Consider the following 18,536-nt stretch of genomic DNA (forward strand, 5'->3'; position numbering starts at 1 on the left):
ATGTTAGTAAAAATCAAATTTTGAATATATGTATATTTTTAAATGAATTTTTGATATAATCAATTTTAAATTATTATTTTGATTTGAATATATATATCAAGTAACATAGACTCATTACTTTTCAATATAATGTAATGGACTTCAAATTGTTTTAGTAGCATAAGCCCATTATTTTTTTTCATAACTTACTGCTATCCATGTGTCCAAATAATACTATTTTTTTTAACAACTATCTATATTACCAAACAATCTCAATGTGTACTTCAACTTTAATAATATAGATGTATAATTTATTAGCAACTAACCCAACTTATATATAAAATCATAGATGTAACTACAATGAGAATGTATAATTTATAATAATAAATTATTTATTTTGTTTATATAATAATAATTTATTTATTTTATAAATTTAAATTATATGATGACTTAAAATATATTAACAAATGATAAATAAAATATTAACTCACTGTTACAATTTAGATCTTTTGTAAAATTTATTTATATGCATGAGACTTTAGAATATTATCATTATATTAATTTATGTAATTTGAAATCAGACATTTTAGTTTATTTTTTATTTCATTATAATCACAATATATCTTAAATTATACATAATCTTAATAAAATATACTTATGTATTTAAGACAACAACCAACCTAAAATGCAAATAATAAAATTAATCAAAATTAATATATTTACAAAAAAATAAATATTATAGTTAAATTCAAATAAATAGAGAGAATCCAATATGTCCAAATGACAACTAAATTGATTGTAAAAACAACAAAACCAATTAGATAAATATTTAATTAAAGTAATATGCTATAATTAATATAAATTATACATATAAATTATACATATAAATTATAAATTAATTTAAAATTAAAAATAAATATCAATTTATTATTATATTATATTTATTTTATAAATATTTATGTCCGTGCATGAGCACGGGAAAATCACCTAGTAATAAATTATTAATCATGTTTTTAAAAAGATAAATCAAACACTAAAATTTATATTTTATAATAAAAATAAATATTTTCAGATAAAAACACAACATATTTAGGAATTATCTTATCTTTTAAAAATATATTTTATTTTTGAGAATTTTATTATATTTACTTATAGTCAATTATCTAATATAACATAAAAATAAAATATTATTAATATATATTCATTAGTTTTTCTCAAAATATATAAATGGTTATTGTTGTGTTAAATTTTAAAATCATTCACATATTAGAATTATTTTAGAAAATTATTAGCATTTAATTATAAATTATTTTATATCTAATTATAAATTTTATAATAAAATATTATTTTTAGATAACAACATAATATATCTAAGAGTTATCTTATGTTTTAAAACATGTTTTTATTTTTGAAAATTTTATTATATTTATTTATAGTCAATTATCTAATATAATATATAAATATAATATTATTAATAGAAATTCGTTTATAATTATTTATATTTTAAATAATTCTTGTTGTTATTAATTTTAATCTCTTATCTAATCATATAATTTGTTTTTATTTTTGACTAATTTATATAATTTATTTATTAAAGGTATAAATGATTTATTATTAATTTTAATCACTTTTTAATCATATATATTTGAAATTCGTTTTTATTTACGATTTATTATTAATTTTAATCACTTTTTAATCAGATATATTTGAAATTCGTTTTTATTTTTTGATTAATTTAGATAGTTTATTCATTAAGGGTATAAATGATATTAACCGCTTTAACTTTTAACGTGAGAGCTCGATTCCAAAAATTTACTTCGCAAATAATAGTATAGATGTTAGCACTTTAACACAATAAAAACATAGCCGAGATTAAATTTCTAAGGAACCTGCCCAAATCGACTATTCTCCAAAAAGTTCTACTTATATATATAAATATTCCACGAATCGTATTTCTTGTTAAATGTAATTATCTTTAATGTTTTAACGAAATATATTTTAAGAAATATGTGTAAAGACGAAGCACATAGAAAGTTTCCTAAATTTGTAATAAGTAAAACAATAAGCAATTAATCAAAACAATAAAAATTAGGTAAATGAACCCTTCAATTAATTAAATCCAAGACCAGCAAGACTTGCGTACTATGTATTATATAATACCTCATTGGATGTATCTACATTCTACAATGTAAAAGAAATTATATATTATAGTTGTTCATTAGAAACCCCAAGAACAGTTCACATGACCAAGATTCCTTTTTTCTTGAACCATCTGGGATCATCTTAAGGTGTTCTTATGAATGACTTTCTAACACGTGTTCTCTGAATGTTGTGTTCATACGCATACCACATCTAATATATAATATATATATGTGTGTATGGGAAGTTCCAAACTCTTTGGCAGCATGTGGAAGCATGTGACTCAGATGCCCTCATTATAGGGAGCAGGACTTATGTGTCGATATTTTACTTGGACAATCTTCTCTAACTTGTTATAATTATTTGTTTACAAAGTCTAAATGATTTAGTGAATGGTTGATGGGCTTTAAACTAATTAAATCAAGGGAAATAAGAAAGTAATACTTTTATTTAAGGGGGAATACGGTTAAAGAAAGTACAAAAACCATAAAAAGAAACATAAATAAGAGATGGCAAGAACCATGCGTTCCAACGAGACCATGTGGAAGTGTAGGAGAAAAAGTTTGTATTGTTCTTTTTAATTTCCGACGTTTAACTGGTATCACCAACCACTGGTCTCCAAATGGGATAGAAATTTTGATCACCAATAAAATTATATGAAGAACAAAACATGTCAAGTGTATTAATTTGTTTATGAAAATGATTTTCGAATAAGATGAGTATGAGGCTGTGGATTTTGTACACACAAGATTTTTCTAGGTGATCATCATATGATTTTTTTTCCTTTTAGTAGACACGTTAGCCGGTGGCTCAAAGTAGTTCCACTGCCCAACTATTTTTTTTATAAACCTCGCCCATTTATGCATCTTCAGTGTAAATGGCCAATTTGCCTTGGCTGTTGATATCCACTATCTAGTTCCACTTATTCGCCAATTAAAGCTTAATGGGCTGTTGTGGTATGTGGTTAACTAGCATAATACCGATTCCAAAATCCATTGCACTAGCTATGGCAGTATACTATGGTGACCATATCTGAATGTATTCCCATTCGTGTTGCCAATAAATTATTTGAATATAGTACACTTATTTTAGATAACTGCTTGTTTAAGAGCTAAATATAAAACCAACAATACACAACCATCAGAAAAAAGGCATTGTCGATGGTCAAATCAACAGACTCGAAACAAAAGCATGACCACAGATATTTATCAAACAGGCTTCACTTCAAAACGCAAGAAAACATACGATTTAGGAACCGTAAGGACAACACTAGTCCATTCAACCTTTCCCCAAACTTCCTCATCGTTGTTGGCCTTTCAAGCGCAATCACCGCACACCAAATGTTCTTGTTTTGCCGACGAGGCGGAGCAAACTTTCCCCACAAGATCAACAGTTTCCCGCCGTAGTTAGCTATTTCAATAAAATAACAACGACGATTCAATTCAATGTAGCCAAACCCTTAACAGCTTTCCATTCATTATGCTTTATGTCATACCACAAGCAACTTTGTCTACCACATTGATACCTTACGTTATCTATCTCGCATTCACTTTCGATCACAAATGCTTCTGGAACATCCCATTTGCCTTCTTTCGGATCATAAACATAATCCATCTCCTCAATGCCCCTAACGCAAATCTTTCCTAGTTTCACCTCCACTTTCTTAATCAAAGATACACGTAGCTCAGCTCCAGGGTCAGGTAAGGGTTCCCATGTTTGAGTCTTTGGATCGAAAACCTCAGCCCAATTCGTGGATTCATCTGCATGACAACCTCCCATCACGTAAATTTTATCATCAAAGACACACGCAACGGCATTTGCTCTAGCTACCGTCATGCTAGGGGCTTGACGCCACGAGTAAGTACTCGCACAACGGACCCACATGACGGAGGAGGGAGTAATATTGTATTTGCTGATGGCGTATAACTCTGAACCAACCGCACATGTGAACATCGGTACACGTGGAGAATAAGACGAGGGTATTGGTACCAACAAAGTGTTTCCGGTAGAGTTCTGTTTCTTTGTCTTACCGATGTTGTTGGTTAGGGTTTGGTCAGATTTTAACCAGAGACTAAACCACGAGGTACGGGTTTTATCGGGCAGCTGTAAGCAGACGTGAAGGACGTTTTCATGGGTTTCAAGTTCCAATCTAGCCACGTAGAGCTCCATGGATAAGATGAGAGAGCAAAAGGTCTTGCAGACTAGGGAGAGTTTTGGATAGTAAGATTTCCATATTCGGGCTAGACAGTTTACAACTATTTCTTCTGGAAGTGATAACAACGACCGAGGAGATGGATTCTTCTTCTTCTTCTGCAGTTGTTCGACATCGGAACTCATAGCAGCTGAGATTGTAACAAAAGTAAGATCAAGCTTTGTAGATTATGATAAAATAAGAATTATCATATAGTGATCTTATGTTAAAAATACCTCTTCGCCTTCTTGAGATCAAACCAGCCTCGAGATGTTGTTTCTTCTGTATACTTCATTATTAAGGGTATTAATGGTGACCAAGGAACGATGAAAAATTATCCATTTCTTAATGTTCTTGAAAAAAATCATCATTCACAAGAAATAGTTTTTTCTTCTCATTCCCTACCATTCCTTTTTTTGTAGAGAAATAAAGAACAAAATTGTTCCTTGTTAAATTTGAGAATGAACAACCATTTCCTTTCATTCCTGCAATTTTATTCATCTATGTTCTTTTCCTATTCGTTCCTCTTGTTTTCAGAATGGTCACAGTCTTAGGTCTTTTATAAAAACCTGCATTCACAGTATATATACCCTTTGTTTAACCTACTTGAGAACTGACCCATTGACTTAATATAAGTCAATGTCCGTCTTGAGAAGACAAAAGAGCCTTATAAGAAGGCTTCAAACAAGGCCTATTATTGAGCTCTGGAAACTCATGTGGTTCTAGTTTCTCACAAAGAAGCCCTCGTACGTCCAGATAAGTTTGCTTGCGGGTTAATTAATTGACGTGTGATCCAAAATTTGAAATGACTTTTTGTTTGTTTTGTTGAAATGAGTCTATGATAGTTAAAGAAATAAAGATAATTTCTGACAATAGTTAAGATCAATTAATTAATAATCTTATCTTATTTTGGATTTAACACCAAATTCACAGCACACGTACATATGTACTAGGTGTTTTGTCCGAATATGCGAGCATATTCATTTGACTTTCATCGATAAGTTATTGTTTATGCTTTCAAAAAGTTTACACCGAACAAAATTCATTAACATTTTTGAAAACTTTCACATGTTATAAATATATTTAAAAAATATTTCATATACTACATTTGTTGATAATAAGTAAATCTTATAAATAAAATTTTTCAAATCACTGAAATTTCCTTTTCGATTATACAACATTCAACTTTTATTTAATTAATATTTAATTATACATTTTTGTTTCTTAATTTTTAAAACTTTTATGATTGAAACATATTTTCAGATAATAACAGATTATATATGATTTGTCTTTTATTTTAAAATATATTTCTATCCTTTTAGCCAATTTATATTATATTAATAAATTATCTTATCTAATAAATAAATTCTATATATATTAAAAAGTGGCGTGTTCAAGTTGGGATACCTCCTCTGAATCCCGATCTATACTATTAAGAACTCTCTTTCAGAAAAATACTGAATTTCATAATAGTGAAATCCCAAAACTAAAGTTAATACTAACAAAAAAATCTGTGAAGAATATAGATAACATGATTTACTGGATGACTTCCTAAACCATGAGAAAACTGCGGATGCACAATCTTTATGTGTTCATGTAACAATACACAATAAAACAAACATTGGACTCTTATTTAAGAGCTGGTTCTTAATTTTTTAATTAAAAATTAAAAAAACGGTTTCTTATATTCCGTTAAAAACCACGACCTAAGAATTTCCAATAAACATGCTCTTATAGTTGATCAAAGGAATGTCACTAGCCCAAACAAGAAAACATATGAATAGGAACCTATGTACAACTGCACAAAATGTACAATCTTCCTCAAACTTCATCATCAGTGCGTTTTCTAAGTGCAATCACCGCACGCCAACCATATTAATATTGACGATCGGGATGCACAAACTTGTCCCACAATATTAACTATATCAATCAACAATTTTCTGTACCGTAACGGTACCATACATTCTTTACCAAAAAGAAACACATAGGTTTTTTATACATTATTCCATTTTTTTTTCTCGGATAGTAAACATAATCCATCTTCTCGTGGTTATAAGGTAAACCTTACTTTGGATATAACCTCTATTGTTTTAATGGGAGAATCGAGGATCTAGCTCCCCCCAGTTTACTCCATCTTCCATTTTTTTTTTCTCGGATCGTAAACATAATCCATCTTCTCGTGGTTATAAGGTAAACCTTACTTTGAATATAACCTCTATTGTTTTAATGGTAGAATCGAGGATCTAGCTCCCCCCCAGTTTAATCCATCTTCCATTTTTTTTTTCTCGGATCGTAAACATAATCCATCTTCTCGTGGTTATAAGGTAAACCTTACTTTGGATATAACCTCTATTGTTTTAATGGGAGAATCGAGGCTCCCCCCAATATAACCTCTATTGTTTTAATGGGAGAATCGAGGCTCCCCCCCCCCCCAGTTTAAGTCTTAGAAGTTACTTTGGATATAACCTCTATTGTTTTAATGGGAGAATCGAGGATCTAGCTCCCCCCAGTTTACTCCATCTTCCATTTTTTTTTTCTCGGATCGTAAACATAATCCATCTTCTCGTGGTTATAAGGTAAACCTTACTTTGAATATAACCTCTATTGTTTTAATGGGAGAATCGAGGATCTAGCTCCCCCCCCAGTTTAATCCATCTTCCATTTTTTTTTTCTCGGATCGTAAACATAATCCATCTTCTCGTGGTTATAAGGTAAACCTTACTTTGGATATAACCTCTATTGTTTTAATGGGAGAATCGAGGCTCCCCCCAATATAACCTCTATTGTTTTAATGGGAGAATTGAGGCTCCCCCCCCCCCAGTTTAAGTCTTAGAGTCGAAAACCTCGCCCCAAGTTCATAGATTTATCTGCCCCCAACCTCCGTTGACGATTTATATTCTACTAGTTAAACATTTCCTCTAAATATGTTGTTCTTCTACTATTTTGTAGTCATCAGCACTAAACATAGACGAGAAGAAAAACCATTAGAGAAAAAACAAGTTGCAAACTGATTAATAAAGGCTAAGCAAAGCTACCAATAGTTTTATATAACCAATGTTTAAACAAATAAATCTAAAAGCCATTCCCGACAGAAAAAAAGTAGATACAATTGATCAAATCCGTATCACGGAAGAACGCAAGAAAACGTATGAACTGGGAACCGTAAGCACAACACTAGACCACTCAACCTTCCCCCAAACTTGACCATTTTGGCGCTTTTCAAGCGCAACCAAAGCACAACAAATAGTTTTTTCTTCACAATGCGCAAACTTGTCCCACAAGATTAAAAGTTTCCCACAGTATTCAACTGTTTTAATCAAACCACGACGACAACTCCTATTGAATGAAGACAACCCCTTGACATGTTTCCACTCGTTACCCTCTTTGTCATACCACATGCAACATTCCCTACGACAAGAGTAATTTATATTACCTACCATACACCTACTGTCACCCTCGCGTGCTTTTGCCGTAGCTTTCCACTTACGTGTTTTCGGATCATAGACAGAGTCTTTCTCGTCGGTGCTCCTAACGAGGAGCTTCCCTCGGATAATCTTTATTTTTCTAATCACTGAAGAGAACCGGAGCTCGTCTCCGGGGTCAGGTAAAGGCTCCCATGTTCGAGTCTCTGTATCGAAAACCTTACCCCAGCTTTTCGCGGATTTATTTGCATTGCACCCTCCCATTACGTATATCTTCCCGTGGAGTACGCATGCAGCGGGATTCACTCGAGAGACAGTCATGTTAGGTGTGTTACGCCATATATCTCTCTCTTTATTGCGGACTAACATGAACGGGGACGGGGGATAGCGTGGTCTTAATGCATAGATATCTGAACCAACCGTACGGACTAACAATAGTTCTCTAAGAGCATAGGAAGAGGGTACTTGTACCAAGGTAGCTTTCTTCTTCTTCATATTCTCTTCCTCTGTTTGATAAGGTTTTATCCAGAGGGTGAACCATGAGGGAAGAGGACGGTCAGGAAGCTGCAAACATATATAAAATAACTTTTCTTGTGTTTTGTGGTAAGACCGTGCGTGGTTGAGGTTTCTAGATAAGATGAGAGAGCGAAAGGTCTTGGAGACTAGGGAGAGTATAGGGTAGTAGGACATGGATATGCGGGCCAAGCAGTTTAGTATTATTACATCTGGAAGCGACGAAAACGACGGTGGAGATGGATTCGGTTTCCTCTTTTTCCACCGTGGTTCGACTACCGCAGAGGCGGCGGCTTGAACCGAAGAGTCTATCATTATACTGTATACTGTATAGGCTAAACACACGATTAGGTTAGGTACGTAAGTGAATAAATACCTTTGTTTTATATATTGAAAACTCATCCCTTGATTTTTTATAATATCTAGTCGCCGGTTTAGAAAATCTATACTATTGTTTATGAAGTGTTTTGGGTTATGTGTCAGCTTCTCCATATTTTTAGGTTTTTTTTCACTTATTTATCAATATTTATTTGGGGTTTTTGCCAAAACTAACCCACAATTTGATTTTAATCCCAAACCTATACCCAAACTTGAATCAAATGCAAAACTAACCTAAAAGTCTAGTGAAATTACAGCTCAGCCCCTTGTGACCAAACAAAAAAACAGAAGTCATTTTTACGAATATAGCCCCATTAAATCGTCTGAGTCGTCTGAGATGTTGGAAGTCGTCTGGACGACTGAAGTGTAAGTCGTCTGGTACCAGTTTATTTTAAAAATAATTTATAAATCTTGTAAAAAAATATTTTGATGCGTAAAAAATAAAAATCAAGTAATTATAAACAGTTTTAACTAATATAAATTAAGATATGATAAAATTGATTTGTTTTGAAGATAGATGAGTGAAAGTAGTGAATCATGAAATACTTTGGTTTAGGAGTTTGGCAAACATATGTTGTAGTATTGTATGTATTGTTAGGGTTAGATTTTGGAAAACTAAAATATTTTTTTCAAAAATTAGTTTTCACCTATATGTGTTTATTTTTGTGTATAGTAAACACTTTTCAAGTTTGATTTGGTTTTATGAAGTGTTTAATTAGATAATTAAGTTTAAGGGTTATGTTTAGGGTGTGGACGACTTATATTTCAGTCGTCTGTTGAATAATTTACCCGGACGACGTATATTTCAGTCGTCCAGACGACTTACTTGTAAGTCGTCTGGGAAGTCTTCTATTTTAGTTTCCCGCTAAAAATATTTAATTTCCCGCTAAAAATATTAAACTCCTCTGGACGACTTACATGTAAGTCGTATGTTTTAATTTCTTCACCAGACGACTGAAATGTAAGTCGTCCAGGAAGTCGTCTGAGTCAAAAATATTTAATCTAATTGGATTTTTTGTCTCCCTATAAAAAGAAAAATTTACACATTCTCTCTCCTCCTCTCAAATGCCTGCAACAAAAATGTAATGTTCATCATTCTAAAACTCTCCAACCTCTCTTTAATTTCTTTGACTTGAAAACACCAAACTTTATATGAATTTTTGAGTTTTGTCTCATGTATTTCTTACTAATCTATCTCTTTTGCAGGTTTTTAATCAAATGGTACTCATCTTCCACTAATTTAGAGGTAGATCTATTAATTTTAGATATGTATTTTTGTGTGTTCTATAAATGTAGATTTATCTAATCTTCCACTCATTTTCTCTATTTTTAAGTCATTTGAACGTTTTTGGATATGCAGGTTTTTCAGATCTGGAAGACTTCTGGGACGACTTACCTGTTAGTCGTCTGGAAGTCGTCTGGACTTCTTGGAAGTCTTCTGACAAAGTCGTCTGGACTTCCAGGAAGTCGTCTGGACTTCCAGGAAGTCGTCTGGACTTCCAGGAAGTCGTCTGGACTTCTAGGAAGTCGTCTGGATTTTTCTGAGCGTTTTGGTAAGTTCTTATGTCTGATTTTTCTTCATTTGGTAACTTCTTGTTGTATAGAGTTCTTACTTTTTTCCCAAACTAAAACTCTCCAAACCCACTCTAATCTCTTTGACTTGAAAACACCAAACTTTATATGAATTTTTCAATTTTGTCTCATGTCTTTGTTACTAATCTATTTTTTTTTTGCAGGTTTTTAATTAGATGGTACTCATCTTCCACTAATTTAAAGGTAGATCTTTTATTTTTAGATATGTATTTTTGTGTGTTCTGTAAAGGTAGATTTATCTAATCTTCTATTCATTTTTTCTGTTTTAAGCCATTTGAACGTTTTTGAATATGCAGGTTTTCCAGATCTGGATTTAATATGCAGGTTTTTCAGATCTGAAAGACTTCTGGGACGACTTACGTGTTAGTCGTCTGGAAGTCGTCTGGAAGTCGTCTGGACTTCCTAAAAGTCGTCTGGACTTCCTGTAAAGTCGTCTGGAAGTCGTCTGAACTTCCTAAAAGTCTTCTGGCAAAGTCGTCTGAACTTCCTGGAAGTCGTCTCGACTTCTTAGAAGTCGTCTGGACTTCTTAAAAGTTGTCTGGTCTTGTCTACTCAAGTGGAATCCAAGCTTGTCTTTGTAGATGAATGATCTATAATAGTTTTGTTTGTGGTCTGTTTTGTGAATTGCATGTATACTTTTTTAGTTGTGAATTTTTTGTAAAATCAGTAATAATGTTTTCCAAGATGTATTAAATGTGCTAACAATGTGTTTACACATTTACAAATCAATGAAATAATAGACTTCAGTAGCCTTTTTCTTATCTTTGGATCTCTCATATGCAATAATAAACTCCAATGGCCTTTTTCTCATCTTAATAAACAAGAATGTTGGTAAGAGATGAAAACAAATAATAGTAACTAGTCAAAGCATATCATATTTTTTATAAGTTTGCATTAGAAAACTTAGTCAAATTTAGTAAAACTAAGGGAGAGAACATATTTTGTAAATATGAGTTTTACATATCTTGAAGTTACTTATCACTCTTAAAAATACAAGTTATTCAAAAACTAACGTAGAAGACTTAAAAACTAGTGGAGAAGACGCGGACGACTTCAATCTAAGTTTTCTAGACGACTAAACTATATGTCGTCTGGTCAACGCAGAGGTTATTTTTGCAATTGACTTTGAAATCTGTTATTTCGGACGACTGAAAGTTAAGTCGTTTACTATTGTTTGGTTAAAAAAAAATCCAAAAAAGCTAGACGACTTACATTTCAGTCGTCAGAGGTTAGTTTTGCATTTGACTGGATTATTTCAGAAGTTTGACTTTTTGGACGACTTACATTTCAGTCGTCTAGTGAAAATTAAAATAATAATATTTTTTTAAAAGTAGACGACTTACAGTTAAGTCGTCATAGGTTAGTTTTGCAATTGAAAAAAAAAACTTCAAGATTTAATTATATACAGACGACTTATAATTCAGTCGTCCACGAGACGACTGAAATGTAAGTCGTCCAGGATTTACGAGGTTTGACCAGAATCTCGGAAAAAAGTCCTGGACGACTTACAATTAAGTCGTCTGGTGAACGACTGAATTATAAGTCGTCTGTGTTTAATTAAATCTTGAAGTTTTTTTTTTCAATTGCAAAATTAACCTATGACTACTTAATTGTAAGTCGTTTACTTTTAAAAAAAATATTATTATTTTCATTTTCGCCAGACAACTGAAATGTAAGTCGTCTGGGAAAGTCAAACTTCTGAAATTATCCAGTCAAATGCAAAACTAACCTATGACGACTGAAATGTAAGTCGTCTAGGTTCTTTGGAATTTTTTTTGAAACCAAACAATAGTAGACGACTTAACTTTCAGTCGTCTCAGGTTACAGATTTCAAAGTCAATTGCAAAAATAACCTCTGCGTTGACCAGACGACTTCCAGGTAAGTCGTCTACAGCCAGACGACTGAAAGGTAAGTCGTCTACAGCGAGACGACTTCCCAAGTAAGTCGTCTGACGAACAGATCTGGAAAAAAACTCGATGTCATACCTTAAATTGGTGAGATAAGTTCCTTAGCATACATAAGACTTCTCCAAGCACACAGAATCACAAACGAAAGTCACCCACCCATAATCGTTAGCTTCTATGACTTTATGAACCATAACAATTTTAGAATCAAAATCTTGGGTTTTTTTAGCTTATTGTGGAGAGAAAGTGAGAGATATGTTGTGTTTAGTTCACAAGAATGGAAAAAGAAGAAGGGTAAATCGATTTTGGGAGCATTAAGAGCTTCAAATTGGTTGTTCATGGTGGTTGTGGTATTGATGATAATGGCAATCTTGTAATTACTTGAAGATGATGAGGTGAGAGAGTAAAAATGTCATTTTCGAAAAAAAAAAAAAAAATTGATGGCATTTTCGTAAATTATATGAACTTGTGAGGTGAATAGGGCAAAACCAATTTTCAAAAAAAAGGGAGGTGAGTTTTGTGTTTGACTTTAAGTTGTAGGTCAATTTTGCAAAAATCCCTATTTATTTATTATGTTAATTTTTTTATTTTTAAACTTATCCGTTATATTTTAAAATATTTTTAGTTGGTTATTGGAAAATATTATTTGAGAATTGAATTTGCTGATTTGTCATGTTTTCTTTCTTTTTAGGTATTTTTTTCATGTTTTTATTAGGTTTTGGCTAAATTATTGATTTATTATTTATTTTTAGCTAAGTCACTAATTTATTAATTTTAAAAATATCCTTAATGAATCTTATATATATTAAAAACGAATTTTATTTTAAAATACCAAATTTATCTGTTATATTAAATTTAGTTAGTTTTTCTTATTTGTCATATTTTTATTAAGTTTTAGACTTTTAGCTAGGTTATTGATTTATTATTAGTTCCTAACTAATTCGCTAATTTATTAATTTAAAGAATACGCTTTATGAATTTATATATAATTAAAAACATTTTTTAATCATGTAAAATTTATATGTTATGTTAAATATTAAATGATTGATTCTAAAATAATATAATAAAACTATCAAAAGTTTTTAAAATAAGATAAATCTTATATATATTATGTTGCTATCTGAAAACAATTTTTTTTTATAAAATTTCAAAAAATTAAGATGCAAAAAAATTATAATTAAATATTAGTCAGGAAAAATATTTATAAATATATTTTCTAAACTATTTCTAAGATATGAGCATTTAAAAAAATTTAACAGCATAATAAGTATATATTTTGATAAAACATATTTGACATATATAATATTTGATGTTTAAATTAACTATTTGAAACCATAAATAATAATTAGTATACTTGTTTTAGATTAATAAGACATAAACTAATAAGTACTGATAAAAAAATTATGCCCGCATGTGCAGGCAAAACACCTAGTTATAACATAAAGAGAACCCGTTTTTTTCTTTCTTGTCAGCAAAAAGAAGCCGATATATAGGGGTTTAATAACTTCTCCCAAATTTTGGCTTATTAGAAAATATGGATTTTATAGTAAAAAAACAATGAATCCAAATACCACTTCTAATGACGCTATTTGAAAAAAAAAATCATTTCACATTTTTAAAATGAAGATCAAACTGTTTGAAATGAAAAATAAATTTTGAAAATCAAATTTTAAAAACTATATATTTTATATATTTCATAAAACAATAAAAATATCAAACTATAATAATTTAAAAAATAAAATATTATTTTGAATAAATTTTTAAGAGAAATTACACTGCATATACAAGCATAACCGCTTAATTTGCAGATATGGAAAAGTGCTTTTTTCATCAACACGCGCTTGATTTTATGACCATTCTGTCCCTAGGTTCGTGTAACGCTACCTACAGCCTATTCAATTTCGAAACCACCTATACTCTCTTCCTCACGCGTCATCAAAATCGATACAACACTCATCTCTCTCCTCGTATCTTTCACCGCTCATTTTTTTGGGAGTTCTTTGTCATCTCCGTCGAAAATTATTTTCGGAAGTTTCTAATACCAATCTCCGATCACCGCAAACCTAATTCTGAGTTGCAATTACTTATCACATCCTTTGACGGTAAGTCCATTATTCTGCACATTTAATTGTTTTCCTCTGAAGTTTCTTCGAGTAAAACTCTTCCTATATCTTTTTAAGATATCTAAACTCTTTCATTTTCATCATATGCAATTTGGTAGATTTGATTAAATATTTCGATCCCGTGCAGATTTCATGTTCCCCACGGGAGATCAAATGGCAGACACCTTTTTCCATCTCGGTTCTTTGCCATTGGAGATGAACCCGATGGTCTGAGAGTCACTTTCTACCACCTACCACAAGCCTGGATGCATAAAGCATATATTAGAGACACTCGAGGAAGACGAACTCGAAGTCCTAAAGGCGTCGTCTTTTGGCAAATTCATAGAGTTGGCAGACAAGTCTCCATATTTCGGTCGTCTTGGACGTTTCATGATGTCTGAGACAGCTTAAAGTAAACAAGAAATACGAGGCAATGGTATTAAACCAGCACACGCAAGGACACTGGACACGGCTGAAAATGTAAGTATTCAATTGATATATCTATTTCTAGTAATAACTGATCATTTGATGTTTCTATTAACCGGTTAACAAACTCAAAAAACATGGACTTTTCTAGATTATACGGTAACACACACAAAAAAACATGAAATTTTCTAGATTATCCGGCTAACACACATATAAAACATGAATTTTATTAGATATCCGGCTAACAAGATAAAATATGTCCATACTTGTAGGTCCATGTTACGTCTATTATTCCTCAGGACCTGAAAGCACTGACCGTGGAAAGGGCAAGGTCTGTCCCTCAAAACCCCAACCACGCTGATTCTGGGGTCACATCCGTCTTGTTCATGCAAGCACACACTGATGCTGGTACATCAATCATGTAGTGAAGTCTGTATTTTTCTTAGTTTGGGGATTTTGAAGTTCTTGAAGTTATACTGATATAACTTCAAAAATTATTCGTTTATACAAAATTCATATGTGTCTAAAACCAAAAATATGCAGCCATGTGTTTACGTTGCATCGATTTGACAAACTAATCTATATTTTAGTCATAATAACCAGCTACCTATTCACTAGTACGGTTACCACACTCATTATCCCGCTAACTCCGTAATTATCCTCTAACTCCGTAACTATCTTGACTTTTTATATATTGAAGATGTTTGTACAAATATAAAAATATCCGTCTATGATTGAGCTTATCAAGATATCCATTTTGATTGTACTGCTAACTGTCATGTTATCCGTCTTTGTGTGTTAAGTGTCATGTTATCCGTATATGTGTGTTAATACATCTGCTTTGTTCATTCCCCGTCCACAATGAAAACTGGTAAGATAGCACTATTGGTGTCCGTTCTCCCACCACATATCTCATCCTCACTATGCTCATCAAAGACTCAAAACGTTTCATTGTCTCGGATCAGAGCTTCAAAACCAAAGTCCATGGGGTCCGGGTGGAAATTTCAAGCGCCGTCTTCCTCCTTGTTCCACTCGCCCATCACAATCTCACAGCTTCCCCATCTGAAAAATAAAAATTTCTATAAGTAAAGGGAGCAAACACACATTAATACCGCATGCAAGACAAAATCAATGAGATATTTATTCCTAGTTCAACAAAAAAGAATGTCGGAACAGCTCAGTTAATTTTTTTTCCAACTTGCAATCACCATTAAAGCATAAACATTCTTCGCTATAAATGGAAACCCACATAAATGATCGGCACGGCTCACCTGAAGCTAATGATGAACCCGAAAGACTTAGAGTTTATGAGAGTTATTAAAGACGACGCAGAAGAAAATAGATTTTTTACTTTGTGTTTCACTCTCCCGAACACCTCTTATAGAACATGATCTATATGCTATATATCGGCGATATAATTTGTATATGTGTATATAACCGTGCAATATCAAACTCAGAGATTAAACGGCTAACCAACATTATAGCTACGCTACGCGCCGAGATCGAGGAGCTTCGCCTTTCTGAAGCTCGAAGAAATACTCTTGACGTCGACCAACATATATTACCTGTGTAATACTGGGCGGAAAGGTTTATGTTTCCTAGGCGCTCGTAATGGTCAGTTTATTTGGCTATTTTTAGATAAGAGGCTAAGCAAATACAAACAGTCATGTATATATAGATTCTCTAATGATTACATGCACGTGATGATTGCAAAACCTTTTACGCTTCACTACGTAAAGAGTAGAGATACAGGGTCACCGATGTCTTTTCTCACTCTCAGGAACTGGGCCTTGCGCCTGGGCCGGCTGTTTTTCCATTTGCGCAAATTTCCTAATCTTTCTATATTTATGGTGCAGAAACTAGTTTTTGTGTTTTTTTTTTTTTTCCATCTAAAAATTTTATATTAAACAGGGCAAAAGCCCAAAAGTCTTACAAAGCCCAAACACATTGGACACCCAACAAATCAAACCGGCCCAAAGGCCCACAAACCAGGAAACCCTAGCGCCTAAGACGCTCTACCGCCTCCGCGCTCCCTCTCTGTACGATCTGGTCGGAGCATGAACCAAGGAAGCTCCAATCGAGGAGAAGACTGCTCAGTGAGTGCGACACACAACACAACCGCCTCAACTTGTCCATCTCCGCCACAGCACCGCCGGAACAATCATCAAACTGAAAACGCGTTTCATCGGATCTCGGAAACAGACGAGCCTCCGACGAAACCAACCCCGTTCGACACCCCCCTGTCTTCACGCCGGGAGATTCCATCGATCTATCGAGATCTCCTCGGCCTTTGAACCACTTCAAACCCTAGACAAGTGAATCGTGAACCGGAGCATAAAGACCCCAAACCCTAACTCCACCGACGCTTCATTCAAGGGGAAAACTCCCCATCGACGCCTCAAACCGACACCGAGACACCACCCTCAAACAACCGGAGCAAAACGAGCCTCCGCCTTCCAAGATAACTAAAGCCGCCCGTTCACCTGAGTAAGGAGCCACGGCGGTAACAAAAGCCGACCGTTCACCTGAGAAAGGAGCCACGGCGGTTACAAGAACCGAACGTCCGCTTCGAGAAAAGCGCAACGCCGGAAACACTAGATCTACTCAAAAAAAGAAAAAGCTTAGACTAGGAAACAAAGGAACAGAACAACGGAAAACAGAGGGGAACAGGAGGAAACCGGACCGACGGTGGCATAAGGAGCCCACTCCGTCGGCCGGCCGATTGGGCACGGTGGGGACTTTTTAGAGAGAAGGCAGACTTTTTAGAGAGGTTCTAGCTTTTTGTTGAAACTAGTTTTTGTGTTTAAAAAAAACAGTTATTTGCAAAAACTAGTTTCCTTACATTTTAGAGAATCTATTCTATGAAAATCTTGATTGGATGAAAAATAGTTTTTAGAAAAACAAAAACCAAAAGCCAATCCAAAAAACTACAAACAATCATCTTCTACCTTTACGATGGTTTTCATTTTTGATCTTAAGAAAATGGGTTGCCTGCCTATTCCCCCTTAGATACACTGACCCTATTTATTCCCCCCCAAACTATCAAGCTCTTCATAAACCCACCTGATCATATACTTTCTCTTTAAATCTCCCCCTAAACTTTTTTAATCTCCCTTTCTAATCAATTTCGAAATTGCAATTAGATAACTAAAAACGCGTTCAGAAAATAGCGATTGCCCAATTAAAAAAAACCAGATCCGACCCGACAATTAAAAAACCTGACCCGACTTTAAAAAAGAACAGATTGGCTATCCAATTGAAATTAGGGATCGTGTCTCTGCTTCACGACACTTACGAAGAAGATGACAGAAAAAGAGAGAGAGAGAGAGAGAGAGAGAGAGAGAGAGAGAGAGAGAGAGAGAGAGAGAGAGAGAGAGAGAGAGAGAGAGAGAGAGAGAGAGAGAGAGAGAGAGAGAGAGAGAGAGAGAGAGAGAGAGAGAGAGAGAAGAACGGCGAAGATGCAGAGGGGAGAGAGACCGTGAGGAACAAGGAAGATGTGGAGGAGAGAGAGACAGTAAGGAATGTTGAAGGGGCTGTTGTTTTTAGGTATGGAGATTTTTTAAGCTTGTTTAACCTAGATTTCGTTATTGTTTATGTCTGGATTTGAGTTTGAATTTTTTTTTTACAGAGATGAAAGAGGTGAAGGAAAGTGCTGACACCATGGTTGAAACAGAGAAGAAAGACTTAGAAGGAGGTTATGAGAGAGTGAAAAGGAAAGTGTTGACGTCATTTAGTGTTCTTAGCTTTCTTGCAAGAAGATAATCGTTGTGATCATGATTATCAACATACTTTCTTGATTCTGAGTTACTTGAACTTACAAGTTCTCCAGCAAAAAAAAATCTGATGAGAAAGGCATGAAGAACAGGAAAAACAAACACTGTATTCTTT

At 33.3% G+C, this 18,536-nt stretch overlaps 3 protein-coding genes and 1 long non-coding RNA gene across 4 annotated transcripts in view; 2 read left to right on the forward strand and 2 right to left on the reverse strand.

Annotated features, from left to right (window-relative positions):
- LOC103835100 (probable disease resistance protein RPP1) overlaps window positions 1–18,536 on the forward strand; it is a 531,820-nt gene that overhangs the window by 485,369 nt on the left and 27,915 nt on the right. The gene's annotated exons all lie outside the window — the stretch shown is intronic.
- On the reverse strand, window positions 1,775–4,508 carry LOC103835098 (putative F-box/kelch-repeat protein At4g39756). The gene is given in 3 exon segments (XM_009111199.2): window positions 1,775–3,428; window positions 3,431–3,558; window positions 3,561–4,508. Coding segments are annotated over 3 exon segments (1,125 nt in total). The 5' UTR covers window positions 4,456–4,508; the 3' UTR covers window positions 1,775–3,326.
- Window positions 7,369–8,784, reverse strand: LOC103835558 (F-box/kelch-repeat protein At4g39753). Its single transcript, XM_009111735.2, has one exon. It carries the CDS (start codon window positions 8,734–8,736, stop codon window positions 7,423–7,425), a length of 1,314 nt encoding a protein of 437 aa, XP_009109983.2. The 5' UTR covers window positions 8,737–8,784; the 3' UTR covers window positions 7,369–7,422.
- On the forward strand, window positions 13,501–17,258 carry LOC117127291. Its single transcript, XR_004450223.1, has 3 exons — window positions 13,501–14,222; window positions 14,371–14,702; window positions 14,921–17,258. It is a non-coding gene; the product is annotated as an uncharacterized LOC117127291 (long non-coding RNA).

Source organism: Brassica rapa, chromosome A08 (assembly GCF_000309985.2).
Source record: "Brassica rapa cultivar Chiifu-401-42 chromosome A08, CAAS_Brap_v3.01, whole genome shotgun sequence".
Lineage (NCBI taxonomy): Eukaryota > Viridiplantae > Streptophyta > Magnoliopsida > Brassicales > Brassicaceae > Brassica > Brassica rapa.